General features: G+C 37.0%; 1 protein-coding gene across 3 annotated transcripts in view; it reads left to right on the top strand.

The window, feature by feature from the left end:
• The window catches only part of LOC135205330 (serine palmitoyltransferase 2-like), a 176,467-nt gene that overhangs the window by 107,907 nt on the left and 44,124 nt on the right, over positions 1-24,436 (top strand). For all 3 annotated transcript variants that reach the window (XM_064235778.1, XM_064235776.1, XM_064235777.1), the window contains 2 exons: positions 6,664-6,866; positions 9,297-9,476. In XM_064235778.1, the coding sequence (XP_064091848.1) occupies positions 6,664-6,866; positions 9,297-9,476 (383 nt within the window). The remainder of the gene's footprint in view (positions 1-6,663; positions 6,867-9,296; positions 9,477-24,436) is intronic.

Here is a 24,436-nt window from a genome sequence, read left to right as displayed (position 1 = left end):
ATGGCCCACCCAGCCTCCCCTCAGGAGACAGGTGAAAGAAAAAATCTGGCTGGAGAGATAGATTGGTTCATACGCCCGCCACCCAGCGGCGGGTAAGGTAGACCACCTGACCTACCTGTCGCGTGTGCCGCGAGATTTGAAATTCTGTCGGAACGTCGGAGACTATAGCTAAGTATATATCTGCCAGGTAAGTATGTACAAAACTTTATTGTAGTTTAACAATATCATTTTTTTTAAAGAAAACCCCCTGCAGTTAAGCCTACTAGGGACTTGTTTTTGTCTCTGGTGTCTTTGGTGCTAGAAAAGAGGGTTAGGAAGTTGAGAAGGGCTCTTCAACTGTATATGGTTATTCAGTATTTGCTTCATAGTTTTCCTACCTTCTCACCAGTGATTTATAGTCCTCAGCACTACTTTTAAGATGAGCAACCAACCTCCAATTCGCCCAGGTCGCTTCTTAAGGTGGTTTTGTCTACATCGACAACGAAAGCACTTAGTGAAGTAGACTCTTGGTCTTAGTCACAAGAGAGGAACGATAGTCTTGTTTTAATTTCACTCAGTTAGATTTTCTTGAAGATACTCTTATTATACCACTGGAAAAGCTCTTTCCCTGGGGGCAGCTGCCTTCTCACAGAGGGACTTCTTGGATCTCATCAGTTCGTTGAAGACATCAGTTTTTCTAGCTATTTAAGTGATGTTTTGTCTTCAGCCGAGATTGACCAATTGTTTTGTAAGGTATTCAAGGTTTTTGAAGTTAGTTTTTACGCTGGTCATTGGGCACGATGGCACGCAATCCAAGAATGCCAGTTTTTATCTTTGGACCTCATATCAAGTCATTTTTGGAGTGTTCTCCTGTGCTTAATAAAGGCATTAGAGACAGTGCTCAGAAGTTAGTTGGTCTTTTCACTATGGGAGTGTTGAAGAAACAATTATGATGCTATTATGCCTCTTGAGGAGTGACTTCAACACAGAAATCGTCGCTTCTCTTTTCTCCTGTAGTTAAAGACTTCTTGCTTCTGCAGTCAACAGTGAAACATTTTGCTTCTCAACTACACAAGAAGCTGACCCAAGATCTCTAAACACAGACATTTCATGGCGGAAGAGGAAGACCTTCCTTTAAGCAGCATATGTTTTTCTTCTAAGTACTTTAAAAGCCCCAGACTCAGATATCAGCAAATATATGAGGTTCAAGTCCCCATGCACATGTAGAGGCAAGTCTCCAATTGTTTTTGGAGAAGTGGGACAAGAGGGGAGCCAAACAGTTGATTTCACAAATTCTCAGGGGTAAAACCTCCTTTAGTCAATGAACAATAGCTTTGACAGCCTATTCTACAGGCGCAGAGAAGTTTTTGGCCCTCACAGAGGAAGTGTCCATCCTCATCTCAGCGCTGAATGACACTGTTGGTCCTATTTTTTGGACTTTGGCCAAAATTCCATATTCCATCCATCCATCCATCTCCCTCGCCTCCAAGATTAGGCCCCAAGGCCTCCAGGATATGGAGACAGTTCCTGGATGTCGGTGCTTTGAATGTCTTCATACAAATTTACTCAGAGTAGAATCCAATCCTTCCATTCTTGTGCCTTTCGGTAAGGAGACTAGATAGTCTCAATAGACATGAGGACGTATACTTCCACGTCCTTATGCACCTGGACTCGAGGAAGTACATCAGATTTGGCCTCCAGGACTGGGTCTTCCAGTTTCAAGCCAGCTTCAGACTGTAGGTGACTCCGCAATCTTACCGTGAGTACTAGCTGTACTAACAGGATGCCTGCATTGGCAATTGGCTTCTTCCTTCCATGTCAGAACAGTGCATGGAGGACCTTCATGAGACCCTTCTTTTAGCCCAGGACTAAGGCTTACTCATAAACCATCAGGAATCCTCATCGAGTTTATGGCTTTTTTTCGGACTCCTCTTCTGTACCCGAGGAGATCTAAATCTTGTGTACTTCATCAGCGAAAAGTATTGGTCTAGACTTAACTAAGCGATTATGCACAGGGGCCCAGCTTTGACAACCTTTTCCTGTCCTTGCTTTGTCCAAACAACGAAGAAAATTTTTCTTTGTCTACTCTGGGATCTTTAGCTACAACGAGATCACATTCAAGCTCTAGATCCATATTTCTCCCCTTGAAATTAATGGACATCATTGGCTCTGAAGAATAGAAAACCCTCTACTTACAAGTCTACAGCTTGGGGTTGTCACGATAAAGTCAATTAAGATCACTATTTGATCAAAGAAAACATTTGCTTTCTTTTTATGTGAAAGCTAAGAACATCAGACCAGGCTGTTCTTTAGCTTTCACACATCCCTTACTTTTCACTTTCTTGAGGAGTGAAATTGGAGCTCCTAGCTTTCCTGAACACCAACTCGTCTGGAACCAGCTAAAAGTCTAGTTCCTAGTGATTGGGCTTTCCAGTGCCTTGAGCTTCTGACTTGCCTGATGCCCAGTTTGCCAGTGACAGCTACATTCTGGCTTCAACTGTGGTTTTGCACCAGCTATAGAGCCATGAGCTTTGAGTTCGTTTGGCGTCCAGCTCGCCATTGCCTTTCTCATTTGGCATCGGTTACAGCCTGGCGTCATCTCTTACTCTGAGCTCCCACTAACTTCCACTAGCACCTATCAGCCATGAGCTCATAGCGTGACTGGCATACAGTACTTTTAGCACCAGCTACAGCTTGATACCAGATAGTCCTCTGATTATCCAAAGTGCTCTTCAGCTCTGTTGGAGAAGTGGAGGTCTTAGTCCATTTGGAGTTTTTCAGAGGACCATCTTTTTCCTATAGCAATATGGCAACAGCCACTGCTTGTCGTCTGATCAGCAAAGTGCAGCAGCATTGGGGCTGGTCAATACTAGGATGAAGGATCGCCTGGGACATAGGTGCTGTTGGCATATCCGTTTCATCCTCTGACTGGAACGTATTACCTCATGAACTTTTACCTAGAGGCACACTCAGAATTAGATGAGCAATTTGCCTTCTTCTAGTAAAGCTAAGGATGTTACAGTAACCTGTACCCCCTAATCTTTCATCTTTCATGCTTATACCTCGTATGTCCATATTGCCTTCGAACTATACTGGGAATTAATCATTCTTTATATACAATGATTTTATGATGGTTTTTAAAAAGTTATCATAACATTTCTATTGACTAGCATGCTTTAGTGGCAGGAAACAGGATTTTTTCCTATTACTATCTCTTCAAGAGGGTGCAATGCACCTGAAGTGCCCACCACTTCCAGTGGATGGGTTGTGGTTTTCTCTGTGTAGGTGACAATGTTGTATGGGTGTCTTTATTAGATGCTGTGCCCAGGGCAAGGGCAGACGCCTATCACGGTTTACCAGGATTCGGACAGAAAATTTTTGCTGTAAAGCTTCCACTTAAGTAGTAGGTGACTCTTGGCTGTACTGCCACACAACTACAGGTTAAGATAAGCACCAAGTAGCTCTCTTAACTGATAAGGAGCAATAAGCATTGTATTTAATGCTATCAACTTATTCTACTTCTTTTTTATAATGTAACTTAATATTTTGGAGTAGTAAATACCCATGTCTCCTACTGTGTAAAAAAATGTTATAGAAAATTTATTCTTTTTGTATATTAAAGTAGTCCTTTAAACTCTCGTGCCATACTAAACAAATTCTAAATGAAACTTGGGAATTTAAAGGATTGCGCAACACTTAAATGGCTCTGCTGGCTCTTGGACCTGTTTCAGTTCTTCCTCATCATCCTTGATTTTTATGGAGGAAGGATGGCTTTTGCATTTTGCCATTCTTGGAAGGGGGAAAAATGTCTTGCCTCCACCTGCCACGAAGAAGGGAGGGCAGTTCAAGCTCAGGTTCCAATCTGGAACCACTGAATTATTTTTGAAGATAATAACTTGTGAACTTGATTCCTTCGTAAGATAACGCTTAGTGGATTTAAGAAGCATTTATATTTATTTATGAAACATTTTCTTGCCAACTCGCATGTTTCTGCCTCTTCCGTCATCATCTTTGAAGCCTACATCATCAAAACTTCAATATAGTCATTGGTTGAACCTTTCCTGCCCAGTAAGTTTCCTACGATTTGTGGCATATGGCAAGGTTTAGGTTATGGGGTATGTAAATATTTCTCAATTATCACCACACTTTCAGAACCTGTAAATTTTCTATGGGTTCTTTTTGTACATGAAATTATTGATATCCATAAGTGTAAAATTTTTTGAACTTGGTTATTACCATTTGTGTGATTGCTTTTTGATTTGTAGGTAGTTGTTAATTGTTAAGGAAAACAGTGGTTTAGTGGAAGAAGACACTGATTTAATTATTTATTCTTTCATGCAGCTGATCTAGATAATTTTGGTAAAAAGTTGGTCAATGATATACACAATTTTTACGTGAGGATAGTCGTGATTTAATTAAATATTGTTGGACTTAATAATGATCATCTGTTGTTTCCAGAATCCGTAGGTTTTCAAAAATTTCCTTGAGGGAAGGTCTTTCCACCACAAGCAGTAGTTATCAATTTATGATTAGCGATTGGGAACAGAACTTCAACCATCAGAGTTGTATTTATGCCATTTCGTAATCTTAATTTTCATACAAATGAATTTTAAAGAATTTGTATTTTCATTTAACTGTGAAAAAGAAAATATTCAAGGTTACAAGCAACTCTTACGTAAAGCTCTTGGTTTTTCTATATTTTTGAAACCCACCTCCTGTCAATGTGCAAATCCGCTATTTTAATTGCTGGGTAAGTTGCATGTACAAAAATGACATTTTTATAATAAGATAACTTTATGTATATGCTTACCCATTAATTAAAGATTTGAAGTCCACCCTTCTCCATGCTGATGGGCATGAGGCATTAACAAACTGATCTTTCTACACATGGTTATTCCTATTCTCCCGCTAGTGGGCGGAACTGTCACCTACACAGTTTGAAATGTTGCCCGCGAATTTTTAATTCAAGCTGTCTTTGACGAGTGGAACTTATAGCAATTTTAATTATACTGGGTAAGTATATACAATAAATTATTTTATTTAAAAAGATGTAATTTTAAAACCGACATATTTCTCTGTACTTCTTTACTTGCACAGTAGATAATTGTAAATTCATCTGATTTTTATCTATACCATCTACGAACTACAAATGCACAGTTCTAAAACACGTCACGATGTTGTGTCTCACCTCTGAACCTGGCAGTGTTGGCTGGCCTGAAAACCTGTTCCTCATGCACAAAAAAAAAGAAGAAAAACTGCAAATTAGCATAGGCAACCGAATCAAACTTTCAGCTATATAAAAGGAAAGAAAATTTATTATAGGAACGACAACAAGCAAGGGGTGTTAATGTGATTTGGATTAACAAATACAGACACACTATAGAGAGAATGAACTGTTCTCCAAGAGACACGGGAAACTGAAACATCGTCACTCAAACTTGAATATGTTCATTCCACAAGATAAAAATGTCACAGTCTCTTCATTCCATTACTCCAATAATCAAACATCTTTTCATGGGGTGTACTCAAAGGAGGAGTTCCTGACAAAGTAAAAATATGATTCCCATTAAAAATAGAACATGAGAAATAAAAAGGAATAAGAAAGTTCACTGCATCAGTACAATCAACAGTCCCTGACACTGGAAAGAAAAGAGATTAGTAAAACCACTCTTCAGTGCTCATCTCTATGGCCATTTTTCTTCATGGTCTTGCGGTTTCACCGCACAATTCACAAAGGAGCCAACCTTGAAAAGCAGTGAACCATAATTCTATAGACACCCCTCAAGAAGGGTGTAACACAATGCACACAAGTACAAATTCTCTCTGTAAGTTACTCCCCCTTAGTATGAAGTCACTGACGCGCAACAGATTCATCAAGCAGGAAGATTCCATGACATCACACATACACGAAAGTTTGCCTTGCACAAGGGGGTCTGGAACCGAAACTCGCGTAAGTTCGGGTATGACCGTATCACAGGGGCATGCCCCGTTGTTCTCTTGATGGTGGTTGGGAGGAGGAATGAGTCCTGAGAAATGTTGAGGATTGGGTGCTCCTCACAATGTACTGCTGTTTGGGAGCGCTGCCATATTCACTCACGCAGTGTAGGTATAGTGCTGCCCTTCCATGTAAATGAATAGTGAGAGTCTTGGAGAGTCAAGTAGTGGTCATCGGCTGCATCCCTCAGTGCTAGTATATTTCGAAGAACACAGTCTTTGATGACAGCATGAACCACTGCTAGACACTGCAGGGAGGGCCTTACCATTGTTTGGTGGAAACCCACTCTTAATATTACACTCAAGACTCTCCTTACTGCCAGCGTAAGGAGAAAAATGAGCTGCATCCCTGAGATAATGCAACCGCTTCCCTCCTCCTCAAGCGATGATCCGGATGAGCAGATCCTCCTCATTCCCTTACTAGCAAATCCGTGCCTCCACAACCAGCCAGATTCACAGGCTACTGAAATGAAGAAAATTATATGCCAAGAGAAGTTGCAATAATAATCTCAACAGCATCTGCCATTCTTCTCAATGAATTATATCTGAAAAGAGGGTCTTCTTCCAAAGTAATAATGATAATAGGTAGAAATAAATATATTTATGTACAGAATGTTCAGTCTTTGTATTTGGAAAACTTATTTACATTTTTTATATGTTTTTAGGTTAAGTTGAATTTTTTACCTTCAGGCACATCAGATGTTCATCGTCAACTGGAGACCTTAGTTAGCGAATTCCTTGGGGTAGAGGATGCTATCACTTTTGGAATGGGATATGCAACCAATGTCCTTAATTTACCATCGATATTGGGTCCTGGTTGTTTAGTTTTCTCTGACGAGTTCAATCACGCCTCACTTATACTTGGCCTTCGTCTCTCTGGAGCCACTGTCAAAGTAAGTACTGTAAATTTGCCTTTTGTCTTTTGTTCGCTGATGCCCCCGTAGTGGTTTACCACTAAGAATATGCATAGTTGTTGTGATGTGTAGGCAGAAGTAGGGTTACTTTTCAGATTTTCATTCTTATTAATCATTGACTTTTGCATCGTATAAATTGTCTTTAGTCTCTTTGGAACAATGAAGGAGTTATATATTATGTATTGTTGTTGTCATCAAGGGGGTTGGATAATTTTTCTTGGCAGTTATTATTCATTGAATTAGGAATTAGATCAAAAATTGAATTAAAGATGATAGAAAGATGGGTGCCGCACTAACTAGGTATAATGAAGACAAATATAATTGCAAATGAGAATGTTGTTTGAGTGAATGGGTTAAGAATTATGATAATAGGAAGAGTACACAGTCAGAAATAGGATGCAGTCCCAAAATATAAACCTTGTCTAAAGCAGGGAAATTTTTTTACACTAAAACCCCATAACTTTATGACTTCCAGTCATCAGACCTACTTAAAGAGAAGAATCCAGTTCACCATGTGCACATCCAAGCTCCCATTAGTGATTATATGGTGCACTGTAGGCATTTAGGCAATAATGAAGGGTTTGCAGGGTCCCTTCAGCCCCTACTTGCACTCCTTAGCCTTTTACCTCTCTTAACTGTTATGTTGTAATGCAGGTGTGTGATTTTTGGCCAGTTTTGCCCCTAGGTCCTTTTACTTCCTCATATTTATTTTGCGTATTTCTTTTCTTACTGCCCAGCTCCCTTTTTTCACGGTCTTACACCCGACATATCAGAAATTGCTGCAGCACTTGGCTTTGTAGCCTCAATTTCACTAGCCATTCATCTATAACTGTGCTTCACAGACTGGATGTGTTCTTGTTTTTTCTTAATTGGTTTTGCTCTATGTTGCTTTTTCATGTTATCAGTGAGCATAACAACTCTTAGATGTGCTTCACTCAATTGAGAGGAAAGTGTTAAGAAGAAAGTATGTCACTAAATATACGGTTGTAGCTGTGGCACAAGAAACAAATGTGCCTTAACTTTATTACAACTTAGTAACTAGATACCTATTCTTGATAAATGTATTTGAAAAAGCGCCATAAGATCAGAACACTGTAAGTTGGTGCTGCGGTAACATGGGAATGACATGCATTTTGCTGATTACAGCAGCATTGTGTTTATTCAAAATTGTTAAGTTTCTGTCATTACTCCAACCTGAACCAAATCTTTCATCTCTGACCACTTTTTTCGTTATAAAATCTATGAGAAGGGGAAATAACAAGGGTGAAATAACTAATGTTCCCTTGTGACACCCTACCATTAGTGTATGTATATACTTTCATTATTTACCTAATATTTTTCTCTGTTTTTCACTTACACATATTTTGTGGAGTGTTTGTGTATACAGTAGACCCTTGACTCACGAACACAATCCGTTCCTAGACCTTGGTCGTGTTCCAAATTGTTCGTGACTCGGAGCTAATTTCCCCATAAGGTTTAATGGGAATAATATTAATTGGTTCTCGACCCCTACGAACCAATATATATTATGTATATTTTGCCTTATTTTACACAGATAATGTAAAAGTCAGTGTAAAAAACCTTAATATATCTAATAATATAATTTGAAATGGTAAACTAACACTATAAAAACGTTTGTAAAGTGAACACTTACTATGACTGGCGAGACTTCTGGCTTGACGGACAAGAGAAGAGGAGGGTGGTGGGTGGGGAGGAGGTTATTGTGCGGAAGGAGACCCTCCCCCATCCAGGTCGGGGAGATCTCGTTCCGGAGATTCAAACTTTTCTATAATTTCTTTCTTTATTTCAATGGTTATCTTCCTCTGCACCCTCTTCTCACCATCACTCTTCACTTTCTTACTTTCACCACCACTCTTCACTTTCTTAGGGCCCATTATGAAGAAAATCACAAGTTTTAGCGCAAAAAATGCTAAGCGAATTGACGAACGTCTTGTACACAATGAGATGAGACAAAGAGCGATGCGTGGGTGACGCCGTGCGTGGGCGGCTGGAGGATGGCTGTTCCCATGGCAACTCAAACGCTCTCACGTGTGCTGGGCGATTTCGCGCATTTTTCAAATGTTTGTGTCTAAAAATTAGTTCATGACCCAAACAGAATTTTTATTTTCCGCATTTTTTTTTGTTCGTATCTCAAAGTTAGTTCGTAGTTCAAGGGTGAAATTTTACCTATAATTTTGGTCGGGGATCGAGTTGTACGTGGGTCAATGCGTTCGTGAGTCAAGGGTCTACTGTATTAACTTTTTAGTGCAAGATATAACTAAAGACTGTAGTATTTAATATTACCATTTATTCTTTATTTGTTATTTAATCATTCTGACATAAAGCATCTTTAGGATAGTATGTTCTGTGTGTTATACTTGAAGATCTCGTTCATACATTTTCTTTCAGGTGTTCCGTCACAATGACAGTGACGATTTGGAGAGAAAGTTACGAGAAGCAATCATACATGGCCACCCGCGAACTCGACGCCCTTGGAAAAAAGCTATGATTGTTGTAGAAGGAATTTATTCTATGGAGGGAACAATATGCGACTTACCTAATCTCATTCGAATCAAGAAAAAATACAAGGTAAAGACATCACAAAGGGAGAAAGTAACCCTTATTTAGAGCAGTAAGAGATCTACTTTCAGAATTAATAATAATTATACACTTTAGGTATTAAACTGAACTTCATGGTACTGTAATTAAACATGTTTTCTTCAAATTCATCAAGTGTAAAATACCATTTACTTTTTTTGAGCAGGTCCAGTTATACCAACTTGAAAGGTCTGTGGAATATATATATATATATATATATATATATATATATATATATATATATAATTTTCGTTAAAAGCAATTGCTTTAGTGGCATCAATAAGTTTCTTGCAGGTATCTTCATACCGACGAAGTTTTTTCCGATTCTCGTTCGTCAATTTCTGGTGAAATATACGCAGACTTCCTTCTTCCATTTATTGAATTTTGTCACGACAGCTGTTTCGCCTTATGGCATTATCAAGCGACTACTGACTTACAATCTGACCTTTCGGCCTATTTATCTCATCGTGTGGGAGGTATGACCTCGAGGTATGGGTACTGGTTAGTCTAGGGATTAACAGCTTAAGGGCGTTGTTTTAGTTACAAAGAATATAAGGACATATGTACTGCGACAATAAGAGTGAAAGTTTAAACAGTGGTTAAATAAATATTCAAAATACAATGCCATGTGCTAGAATTTCCTTAAATGTATGTTTAAAATTTAATATGTTACATGTTGGTTTTAGATAAAAATTACAAAATTACATACAGGAATGAAAATGAATATAGAAATCTAAATACGGGAGTACAAATATATGTATATATTTTATAGCATGCATAAAGGTACAAGAGATAATTTCTGTTTATACATAAATGTGTATGATTTAAATTTGAGTGTGTGTGTGTGTGTGTGTGTGTATGTCCAAAATGGTCTACGTTGGTTAACGGTTGCGATGTTCATTGTGTTGGGGTGGGTCTCAGCGACCTGAGTAAGGATGTTACTTGACTTTCGCTGACGCTGGGTCTTCTCATGCCTTCCAAGGGGCGCGATGTTCTCGGTGGATTGGGGCGCGCTGTCTGGTCCCTGTTGGCTTGGGTATTCCTTCTCCTGCTGGAGGGGAGTATATGGTCTGATTCTTGTTGGACGTTCAAGGTCGGCTTCTGAATAGCGATGCTCACTGCTTCCGTTATTAAGAGGCGACCGTAGTTGTCCTTCTCTGTGTACGACCTGGGTGCCCTCTATGAGCTCTTGTAGAGATGGCTTCCTGTCGTGAACATCTATGTAATGTTGATGGATGGCCCTTGATTTCTATGAGCCAGCAGACGTCTCCGAAGGGTCGTTGTAGTGTGCCCGATGTAGTTTTGGCTGTGAGGTTTACACACCTCCTCTGGACAAGTAAATTTGTAAACTACATTCGTGCACATCTCCTTCGGTCCCCCCGGAGCGGTGCTGTTCTTCATTATTAAGGCTGCTACAAGGTTGGGCTTACTATATATCCTGAGGCTTATTTTATGGTAAGGGGTGGGGCTTTTGGGTTACGCCTCTGTTTATTATCCCGCGTAGTGTGCAGCAATCCTCCTTGTATGCAGACCCATAATGTACACGATGGTAAATAATCAAGTTTTCCTCGTTTTTCGCCATGGTGTTGGGTTGGTAAAATTCGTCCATTTTCTTTTTTATTGCTGCTTCGATAATTTGATCTGCATACCCGTTGTTTGTCAGCAGTTGGCGAATTCGGTCGAGTTCGTTATGTATATCTTTCCATGATGAGCTGTTGTGGTGAAGGTTCTGTTGACATACGCACTCACGACAGACTTTTTTTTTTATATGTCGTCCGGGCACTCCCCGCGTGCGTTCAAGCAACGGCCAGCGTTCGTTGCTTTCGTATAAACGGTCGTCTTAAACTGTCCTTCTTGTTGTTACCAGGACATCAAGAAATGGCAAAGTCTTCTGCTGGCTGTGCTCTGTGGTGAAGTTGAGCACTGAGTTTCTTTTCAGAGCATGCTGCAGTTTTTTTGGTATCTTCAGGCTCTTTTATTGTGACGAATATATCGTCGATGTACCGCCCATAAATCCTAGGGGTTTTAGATGTTCTCTAAAGGTCCTTTCTTCGACGGTGGCCATGTACATATTTGCAAAGAGGACCCCTAGTGGGGATCCCATGGCGACTCCATCTACTTGTCGAAAATAATTCCCCTGATGAGAGAGGAAAGGGGCTTCTGTAGTGCTAGCTTTCAGCATCTCTCGGAGGACATCTTCGGAAAATGGGCAGCGGGTTCTTCTCGGACCTGTATACACGATCAAGAATGATGTCGATCGTTTCTTCGACGGGAACGTTCGTAAACAAACTCTCAACGTCGAGTGAGGCAATGTCGTCTTCTGGTCCTTTTTCCTGTAGGAGATCAATAAACTCCACCGCTGATTTCAGTGAATATGCACCGGGTATGTAAGGTACCAGGAAATCATTCAGGACTTTCGCTATCCTATAGGTTGGGATGTCATCTGAGAGATGATGGGCCTTAGGGGTTACCTGCCTTGTGTGTTTTCACTGTTCCGTAGCAGTAACCGGGCCCATAGTCTCCTTTTACCTTAGGGAATTTTACGACGTGCTTGCTGATTGTTGGCCCTAGTCACAAGCCTCGACACTTTCTTTCTGAGGTCCTCGGTGGGGTCTTTTGTCAACTTGCGTTGGAATTTGGAAGTGTCCAGGAGGATCCTATCCATCTTTTCAAAATAATCACTTTTCTTCATCACTACGTACACTGATGATTTGTCACCTTTCCGTATGATGATGTCTGGGTTGCTACGTAGTTCTTAGCGGCTTCCTCATCTCCTTGGTGATTAATTGGCTTCGGAAATGTCCTCTCTGTCGTCCTGCTTCTCCAACAAGTTCATCATGACGGTAGGTGTTAGTTTCTTAGCTTATTCTAGCCTACATCATCCGAGTTTTTTGTAAAAAGTCGGTCTATAAGGGCCTCCGTTTCTATTCTCTTGGATTCAGTGTGTGGTTTCTTGGCATAGTGGCACTGCAGACCCAGGTTCAGGAGGGACCTTTGATAGGGCTAAGGTCGATTCCAGCCAGGTTGACGAAGCCATCTTTGTGTTCCTCACTTCTCACGGGGCCCCCATGGAGGATGAGTAGCTTCTTGTTGTGCCTCGTTGTCACCACCTGTCTGTATTTCCTCTTCTACTAACTCAAGCAGGTCACGTGCTTTTTGTTGGTCATCTAGTGGGCTGTTAATGCAGAAATCTTTCCCAACGTTTTCTTCTTCTCAACTTCAAGTTGCTGGATTCTTGCTGCGGATTCTTCTATACGGTGTCGGAGTATCTTCTCTACCTCCCTCCATCGTGTCCATGCCCGGCCACTTCTTCCAATACTTTTAGGGCATAGTTTTTCTCTAATACAATTTTCGTTAAAAGCAATTGCTTTAGTGGCATCAATAAGTTTCTTGCAGGTATCTTCATACCGACGAAGTTTTTTCCGATTCTCGTTCGTCAATTTCTGGTGAAAATATACGCAGACTTCCTTCTTCCATTTATTGAATTTTGTCACGACAGCTGTTTCGCCTTATGGCATTATCAGCGACTACTGACTTACAATCTGAACCTTTCGGCCTATTTATCTCATCGTGTGGGAGGTATGACCTCGAGGTATGGGTACTGGTTAGTCTAGGATTAACAGCTTGAGGGCGTTGTTTTAGTTACAAAGAATATAAGGACATATGTACTGCGACAATAAGAGTGAAAGTTTAAACAGTGGTTAAATAAAAAAATATTCAAAATACAATGCCATGTGCTAGAATTTCCTTAAATGTATGTTTAAAATTTAATATGTTACATGTTGGTTTTAGATAAAAATTACAAAAATTTACATAACAGGAATGAAAATGAATATAGAAATCTAAATACGGGAGTAACACATATGTATATATTTTATAGCATGCATAAAGGTACAAGAGATAATTTCTGTTTATACATAAATGTGTATGATTTAAATTTGAGTGTGTGTGTGTGTGTGTGTGTGTGTGTGTATGTCCAAAATGGTCTACGTTGGTTAACGGTTGCTGGTTCGTGTTGGGCTGGGTCTCAGCGACCTGAGTAAGGATGTTACAGTAACCTCCCCGTTAACACGAGTTCTGTTTAACACGATTTCGATCTTACACGAGTTCAAAATCATACAGAAAAATTCTGCTAACACGTAATATTTGATGTTACACGATTTGAATTTTCCGCTGAGAGCAAGAGCGGGGAGGTGTGGCGAGAGTCTGACTCACCCCACCTTTCCCGCGCTCTCTCTCTCTTGCCTGCTGGCTCAGTGTGAACCCAGCCCTCGCAGTGAGAAGAGCTAATATATTCTAGCATTGGTTAACATAATAGTGCGTACTTTACTACAGGTAGTCGTCTACTTACGACGGCATTAGGTTCTGGCAGAGCTGTCGTAAATTGTCTTTCAGCATATTGAGTAAATTGAATCATGTTTGTGCTGTCTTTTTATCCTTTTTACCATATTCAAACACATGCATGTACATGTACGTATTTGTTCGTTTGCATTTTCATTGCAACTTACTAGCCTACATATACATTTTATATCATCCCAAAATGTGCATGTATAGTACCTATTATTACGTTTAGCATATGAATCTTATTATGCTCGAACTCCTTGATTAATACTTACTTTTATTACTGTATTTAACATTTTTATTGCAGGCATTCAGACCATCTGTCTGGTCTGTTTACATTTTCTTATACCGCCATTTGCATTGACAATCGGCTACACGTATTATATACATACTTTTATTTATTTATAGGTTTGAATTAAATGCATAATTTGTTATTATATTTGATTTATTTGCAAAACAGAAATACAAAATGAATTACTAAAATACGAATCTTACCATTTTCGAACAAAATTTTACTTCTGAAAATATAAAACAAAACATCGTCTGCTGTTTTCTCTAGCGACCGTTTGCACTCTTGCCAACACGTCTATGTACGTACGTAGTAATACACAAAGTTTTATTTAACAGTATGTAAATTATTTTTTTCTTTATAAAATTTCAGGCAAACTACAGTAATGCATAGATAGAATTGATTTACAGTACAGAAAAAAACACGAACATACAGAGAAAATAAAATTACGAAACATTTGAAATTTGAAAAAAAAAAAAAAAAAAAAAAAATTAATTGTCTGCTGGGGATCGTACCGGGTCATCCGATTCCGTGGTATAGTACTACTGTAGTGGGGACAGGGGTAGACTGAGATGTTGGTTTAAACATAAACATGCTTAGTTTTGTTTGAATGGTCCGTTTTTTCTTCTCTTCATAAATTTCTCGAAGATGAGTGCGCTGACGGTAGCGGTAGCGGGGAAAAACTATCGTACGCGCGCTCGACGTATTTTAGCCAAATATAAATTTAAATATTATTGCATATTATTATATTGTCGTAAAGTCGGTCTGTCATAAGTTGCATAGTTCGTAAGTAGACGACTTCCTGTATATAAAAATATAAAATAAAGTAAAAAAAAAAAAAGGTCGGTTTTTTTTATGGCAAAATCCCAAAAAACCCAAAATAGATTAAGTTTCCCATTGCCCTGGAACGTTAACCCCCTTATTTCCATTATTTTCTTATGGAGAAATACTTCCCTGTTAACACGAATTCGGCTAACACGACATCTCCCAGGAAACGTAACCCTCGTGTTAACGGGGAGGTTACTGTACTTGACTTTCGCTGACGCTGGGTCTTCTCATGCCTTCCAAGGGGGCGCGATGTTCTTCGGTGGATTGGGGCGCGCTGTCTGGTCCCTGTTGGCTTGGGTATTCCTTCTCCTGCTGGAGGGGAGTATATGGTCCGATTCTTGTTGGACGTTCAAGGTCGGCTTCTGAATAGCGATGCTCACTGCTTCCGTTATTAAGAGGCGACCGTAGTTGTCTTCTGTGTACAACCTGGGTGCCTTCTATGAGCTCTTGTAGAGATGGCTTCCTGTCGTGAACATCTATGTAATGTTGATGGATGGCCCCTTGATTTCTATGAGCCAGCAGACGTCTCCGAAGGGTCGTTGTAGTGTGCCCGATGTAGTTTTGGCTGTGAGGTTTACACACCTCCTCTGGACAAGTAAATTTGTAAACTACATTCGTGCACATCTCCTTCGGTCCCCCCGGAGCGGTGCTGTCTTCATTATTAAGGCTGCTACAAGGTTGGGCTTACTATATATCCTGAGGCTTATTTTATGGTAAGGGGCTTTTGGGGTTACGCCTCTGTTTATTATCCCGCGTAGTGTGCAGCAATCCTCCTTGTATGCAGACCCATAATGTACACGATGGTAAATAATCAAGTTTTCCTCGTTTTTCGCCATGGTGTTGGGTTTGGTTAAATTCGTCCATTTTCTTTTTTATTGCTGCTTCGATAATTGATCTGCATACCCGTTGTTTGTCAGCAGTTGGCGAATTCGGTCGAGTTCGTTATGTATATCTTTCCATGATGAGCTGTGTGTGAAGGAAGGTTCTGTTGACATACGCACTCACGACAGACTTTTTATATGCGTCCGGGCACTCCCCGCGTGCGTTCAAAGCAACGGCCAGCGTTCGTTGCTTTCGTATAAACGGTCGTCTTAAACTGTCCTTCTTGTTGTTTTACCAGGACATCAAGAAATGGCAAAGTCTTCTTGCTGGAACTGTGCTCTGTGGTGAAGTTGAGCACTGAGTTTCTTTTCAGAGCATCTGCTAGTTTTTTGGTATCTTCAGGCTCTTTTATTGTGACGAATATATCGTCGATGTACCGCCCATAAATCCTAGGTTTTAGATGTTCTCTAAAGGTCCTTTCTTCGACGGTGGCCATGTACATATTTTGCAAAGAGGACCCCTAGTGGGGATCCCATGGCGACTCCATCTACTTGTCGAAATAATTCCCCCTGATGAGAGAGGAAAGGGGCTTCTGTAGTGCTAGCTTTCAGCATTCTCTCGGAGGACATCTTCAGAAATGGGTCAGCGGGTTCTTCTCGGACCTGTATACACGATCAAGAATGATGTCGATCGTTTCTTCGACGGGAACGTTCGTAAACAAACTCTCAACGTCGAGTGAGGCAATGCGTCTTCTGTCCTTTTTCCTGTAGGAGATCAATAAACTCCACCGCTGATTTCAGTGAATATGCACCGGGTATGTAAGGTACCAGCAAATCATTCAGGACTTTCGCTATCCTATAGGTTGGGGATGTCATCTGAGAGATGATGGGCCTTAGGGGGTTACCTGCCTTGTGTGTTTTCACTGTTCCGTAGCAGTAACCGGGCCCATAGTCTCCTTTTACCTTAGGGAATTTTACGACGTCTTGCTGATTGTTGGCCCTAGTCACAAGCCTCGACACTTTCTTTCTGGGTCCTCGGTGGGGTCTTTTGTCAAGCGTTGGAATTTGGAAGTGTCCAGGAGGATCCTATCCATCTTTTCAAAATAATCACTTTTCTTCATCACTACGTACACTGATGATTTGTCACCTTTCCGCGGTATGATGATGTCTGGGTTGCTACGTAGTTCTTTAGCGGCTTCCCTCATCTCCTTGGTGATTAATTGGCTTCGGAAATGTCCTCTCTGTCGTCCTGCTTCTCCAACAAGTTCATCAATGACGGTAGGTGTTAGTTCTAGCTTACCATCATCTCGGAGTTGTAAAAAGTCGGTCTATAAGGCCTCCGTTTCTATTCTCTTGGATTCAGTGTGTGGTTTCTTGGCATAGTGGCACTGCAGACCCAGGTTCAGGAGGGACCTTTGATAGGGGCTAAGGTCGATTCCAGCCAGGTTGACGAAGCCATCTTTGTGTTCCTCACTTCTCACGGGGCCCCCATGGAGGATGAGTAGCTTCTGTTGTGCCTCGTTGTCACCACCTGTCTGTATTTTCCTCTTCTCTAACTCAAGCAGGTCACGTGCTTTTTGTTGGTCATCTAGTGGCTGTTAATGCAGAAATCTTCCCAACGTTTTCTCTTCTCAACTTCAAGTTGCTGGATTCTTGCTGCGGATTCTTCTATACGGTGTCGGAGTATCTTCTCTACCTCCCTCCATCGTGTCCATGCCCGGCCACTTCTTCCAATACTTTTAGGGCATAGTTTTTCTCTAATACAATTTTCGTTAAAAGCAATTGTTGCTTTAGTTGGCATCAATAAGTTTCTTGCAGGTATCTTCATACCGACGAAGTTTTTTCCGATTCTCGTTCGTCAATTTCTGGTGAAATATACGGAAGCAGTGAGCATCGCTATTCAGAAGCCGACCTTGAATGTCCAACAAGAATCGGACCATATACTCCCCTCCAGCAGGAGGAAAGGGGAATACCCAAGCCAACAGGGACCAGACAGCGCGCCCCAATCCACCGAGAACATCGCGCCCCGTTGGAAGGCAATGAGAAGACCCAGCTTGGTCAGCGAAAGTCAAGTAACATCCTTACTCAGGTCGCTGAGACCCCACAACCCACGAATCAGCGACCGTTAACCAACGTAGACCATTTTGGACACACCACACACACACACACACACACACTCAAATTTAAATCATACACATTATGTATAAACAGAAATTATCTCTTGTAGTACCTTTATGCATGCTATAAAAAATAGATACATATATTTGTACTCCCGTATTTAGATTTCTATATTCATTTTCATTCCTGTATGTAATTTTGTAATTTTTATCTAAAACCAACATGTAACATATTAAATTTTAAACATACATTTAAGGAAATTCTAGCACATGGCATTGTATTTTGAATATTTATTTAACCACTGTTTAAACTTTCACTCTTATTGTCGCAGTACATATGTCCTTATATTCTTTGTAACTAAAACAAACGCCCTTAAGCTGTTAATCCCTAGACTAACATACCCATACCTCGAGGTCATACCTCCCACACGATGAGATAAATAGGCCGAAAGGTCAGATTGTAAGTCAGTAGTCGCTTGATAATGCCATAAGGCGAAACAGCTGTCGTGACAAAATTCAATAAATGGAAGAAGGAAGTCTGCGTATATTTCACCAGAAATTGAAGAACGAGAATCGGAAAACTTCGTCGGTATGAAGATACAACTGCAAGAAAACTTATTGAAATGCCACTAAAGCAATTGCTTTTAACGAAAATTGTATTAGAGAAAAACTATGCCCTAAAAGTATATTATATATAATATTATATATTATATATATATATATTAGTAATATATATATATATATATATATAATATAGTATATATTCATATATATATATATAATATATATATATATAATATATATATATATCTATATATATAAATATATATATCTATATATAATATATATAATATATTATATATATATATATAATAATATATATATATATCTATATATATATAATATTATTATATATATATTATAATATATATATATTCTATATATATAATAATATATATTATATATATATATATATATATAATATATATTATATATATATCTGTATATGTATATATGTAATATATATATATGTATATATATATATAATATATATGTTATATGTATATATGTTATAGATAAAATATGTATAATATGTAATATGTAATATATTGTATAAAAAATATGTAATATATGTATATATATAATATATAATGTTATATATGTATCTATATATTATATGTCTTATATATACGTATATATGTATATAATGTATATAATGTAAGTATATGTATATATCATTATTTATATATAGATAAATCTTATATATAGAATATATAATATATATGTATATATTGTGATATATATATATATGTTATATAATTATATATTAACTACATATATAATGTATATATGTATATATGTATATCTAAGATATATGTTAGTATGATATATAATATATAATATTATTAAATTATATATTATATTATAATATATAAATATATATATAATAATATATATAGGATATATATATCTATAATATATTAAATATATTATAATATATATATATTAATTATTTATGAATATATATAGTCTAATATATATCTATATTATATATATTATATATATTATATATATATATATATGTATATGTTCTTATTTATATATATATAATTATATATATATAATAATATAATATGGTATATATGGTTATATATTGTATATAAATATATATGTATAGTATGTAATATATGTATATATGTATATATGTATATATATATATATGTATATATGTATATATATATATGTATATTAGATACTATATATGTATATATGTATATATGATATATGTACCTATTATATATATATATATTATTATATAATATATATATATATATTAATATATATATGGTATATGTATATAATATATTATGTAATATATGTATATATACATATTATATATGTTATATATGTATAATATTTATAATTAATATATATGTATATATGTATATATGTTTAATTATATAATACATATTATATATGTATATGTATATGTTATATTAACAATATATATATGTATAATATATATATTGTATATAGATGTATATATATATATGTTATATTGTATATATATATGTATATAATATATGTTATATATATGTAATAATATATATATATATATATGTAATATTATATATGTTATATATATAGTATATATGGATATGTATATGTATATAATGTATATATGTATATATGTATATATATATATATATATATATATATATATAAAAAAAAAAAAAAATATATATATATATAGAATTATATATATTTATATATATAATATATATATATATAATATATATATATATATATATATATATATATATATATATATATATCTTATATATCAAATTTCAAGCTACAAATGTCCTTTAATATCTAAATTCACTTTACCTCCCAAATGATATATTTCATATATGTACATATATGAAAATATATCATTTGGGAGGTAAGTGAATTTAGATATTAAAGGACATTTGTAGCTTGAATTGATATATAAATTGGATCACGGTTCGATGGTGGATAATTATTCATAACAAAAGGCTACGTGCTGTCAAACGCTCGAATTGGCCAACATGGTAGACGGGGTTTCATATCGATTCTAATTACGAAAGCTCCCAGATCGAGGGTGATTTGTAAGTTCAGAATCGATATGAACTTATAGCGTCTCTGTTGGCTGATTGGATAGCGTCACTGACTGTCCTGATTTCGTCCCCGTCCACTTGGACGGTGGTTCGATCCCATGGGGGGACGAAATTATTATCAATTAAAAAATTCCACTTCGGTACATATATGAAAAATATATCATTTGGGAGGTAAAGTGAATTTAGATATTAAAGGACATTTGTAGCTTGAATTGATATTATAAAGGATCACGGTTCGATGTGATAATTATTCATAACAAAAGGCTACGTGCTGTCAAACGCTCGGAATTGGCCAACATGGTAGACAGGGTTTCATATCGATTCTAATTACGAAAGCTCCCAGATCGAGGGTGATTTGTAAGGTCAGAATCGATATGAACTTATAGCGTCTCTGTTGGCTGATTGGATAGCGTCACTGACTGTCCTGATTTCGTCCCCGTCCACTTGGACGGTGGTTCGATCCCATGGGGGGAACGAAATTATTATCAATTAAAAAATTCAAACCCCTTCGGTACATATATGAAAATATATCATTTGGGAGGTAAAGTGAATTTAGATATTAAAGGACATTTGTAGCTTGAATTGATATATAAATAAGGATCACGGTTCGATGTGATAATTATTCATATATATATATATATATATATACAGGGGGTCCTCGAGTTACGAGTAGATCGTTCTTACGATGCATCGTAACACGATTTTCAGCGTAAGTCGGAACATTGAAAAAATACCACATGATTTAATGTAAATACCTATCAATAACAACGAGAGAACAATTCCTTACCTTTATTAGTTTGATTGGCTTGCACACTGGAGAGGAAGCTGCGGTGCTGGAGAGACTGGGGGAGGTTAGTGAAGAGAAAAAGAACCTCCAGAAGTTGCTGAATCACCATAAGGCTGACTGGGATACGCCGTTGATTTTGGTCTTCCAACCAAAGCACCAATAACCTTTCCATTTCAATTATTAGACCACTATGCTACTTAGTTATCACTGTCGCTTTCATAGGAGCAGATCCTTTCACATGTTCAACGATGCGCTCTTTATCTTTGATAATGGTAGCAACGGTCGAACGGCTAAGGCCAAGCGAGCGGCCAATGTTTGTTGGCGTTTCTCCCTTCTCGGATCGCTTTATAATGTCCACTTTAATTTCCATGGTGATGGCCTTTCTTTTCTTCGATGCACTACCATCAGAAGAGTCCGCCTTGCGCTTGGGAGCCATAACAAAGAGCAACAAAAAAGTTACAAAACAAAAACGATACAACACGAGGGAGAGAGAGGCAGTGTAAACAACCAAAATGGCGTATGGGCGAGGACTGAGCGTAGCGAAGCGACGCCGTCCTCTCCCCCACAAAGCGTATTCTTCCGCCGTGCGCCTGGAACTAGTTCGCGTTTGTTTACGTTGCTTACGACGCTAAACCGCGTAAGACGGAACGACGCAAAATATTATTTTTTATATTTTTATGGGGGCGCGTTCGTAACCACGAAACATCGTAAGTCGAGACCAGCGTAACCCGAGGACTTACTGTATATATATCATATATATTATACTATATATATATATATATATATATATATATATAGATATATATATAGTTATATATATAGAGATATAGATAGATAGAGAGATAGATAGATAGATAGATAGATAGATATATAGGTAGATAGGACATATAGATAGATAGGATATTAGATATATAGATATAAGTACATATATAGAAGAGATATAGATATATAGATAGTCGATAGAGATATTAAGATTATGGATAGATATATAGATATTAGAGAGATAGTAGATTTATATAGATATATAGATAGATTATAGAGAGAGAGAGATAGAGAAGCGAGAGAATAATAGATATATAGATAGATAGATATAGAGATATATATATATATAGATATATAGATATAATATAATATATATATATATATATATATATATAGATATATATATATATAGATAGATATATATATAATAATATATAGATATATAGTATATATATATATATATATATATATATATATATATATATATATATATATATATATATATATATATATATATATATATATATATATATATATATATATTATATATATATATATATATATATATATATATATATATATATAAATATATAAATATATATAAATACAGGTAGTGACCGACTTACGACCGCAATTGGTTCTGCAAAACAAGTCGTAACTCGATTTGGACGCATGTCGAGTCTGCTAAATTACCGTAGAGTTTATCGTAAATATACATATTGTGTAATGATATTGACATCATCTGAAAGTCATATTTTATCAACATTTTCTTAGATTATTACTTATATTATCATATTAAGTTATAATTCATTATTATTTAACATTCATTATCATTAAAACCATTGTATTACCATTCTTAGTGCATATTCTTACTGGTCATATATTGTTACTACGATAGTACTTTACGATAGCCCTTTCACAAGTTCATATACGTATGTAAAAATTCAACCCCTTCTTTAGCTAGTTTATTTTGCTGTCTTTTTCTTTAGAATGTATTATATTTCCTAGTTATGATTTCTTTACATTTTTGTAGCATGTGTAACATCTCACACATATGTATAAAAATATAAAAATAATCATAACTAGGAAATACAAAGAAGTCTAAAGAAAACAAACATAGCAAAATAAATTAACTAAAGAAAAGGTTGAACCTACAAACGTAGCAATATGAAACAGTGTGATGTGGAGAACGGGTACGTCTGACGACTTTGACAAACGTTAACAGTAAGGCGTAGTAATGACGTGTACATTACTACGCCTTACTGTTAACGTTTGTCAAAGTCGTCAGACGAACCCATTCTCCACACATCACACTGTTTCATATTGCTACGTTTGTAGGTTCAACCTTTTCTTTAGTTTCATTGTACGTATTTCCTAGTTATGATTATTTTTATACCATTTATATCGTCTCTCTACACGACATTACTACTCCTTCCTGTTACATTCGCCAAACGTTTGTCCAAACTGTTTCTCCTCGCATCATACTGTTTCATAATGCTTCGGTTGTCACGTTCATATAAAAATTCATCCTTTTTTTTTTTTAGTTAATTTACTTATTGTATTTCCTAGTTATGATTTCTTGGAATTTTTTATACCATTTGTAACGTCTCTCTACGTACTGTTACATTCGCCAAACGTTTGTCCAAACTGTTTCTCCACGCATCATACTGTTTCATAATGAAAATTCGGGCAAATTAGGCGTTGCCCTCCCAAATGAACTTCACCTCGTACGCCTATGATTACGTGGAAAAAATTCTATCGAATCGAGGCTTTCACGAAGAGAGAGAGAGAGATGAGAAGAGAGAGAGGAAGAGAGAGAGAGAGAGACGAGAGAGAGAGAGAGAGAGAGAAGCAGAGAATGAGAGAGAGAAACTTCGTTTGTCATGCTCATATAAAAATTCATCCTTTTTTTAGTTATGATTTCTTGGAATTTTTATACCATTTGTAACGTCTGTAAAGTCTCTCTACGTACACGAAATTGCGTCTTATGTATTGTTACGTTTGTTAAGTTCATAGCAAACCCGTTTCTCTATGCATCATACTGTTTTCTGTTGTTACTTTTGTCAGGTTTAATTTAAACACTGGATGCTACAGTACAATTTGTTTAATGTTGAAAAATACAAAATACAGGTGCAAAAAATAGAAAACATTCAAAAATACAATTGAAAACTAGTATGTAGTACAGGAAAATATAATAAAATTAAAGACTTCTGGCATCGCTGGTGCTTGACTGGAGGTCGTTGACTTCATCAGCTGAAGCGACGGTCGGGGTGACGGGAGGAGTTGTTCGTTTCACAAACATGGTGAGTTTTCGTCTGGATTGTTTGTTTTCTTTTTCTCCTCGTAAATTTCACGATACGGACG

Source organism: Macrobrachium nipponense, chromosome 49 (assembly GCF_015104395.2).
Source record: "Macrobrachium nipponense isolate FS-2020 chromosome 49, ASM1510439v2, whole genome shotgun sequence".
Lineage (NCBI taxonomy): Eukaryota > Metazoa > Arthropoda > Malacostraca > Decapoda > Palaemonidae > Macrobrachium > Macrobrachium nipponense.
This window is presented reverse-complemented; position numbering and strand designations above follow the sequence as displayed.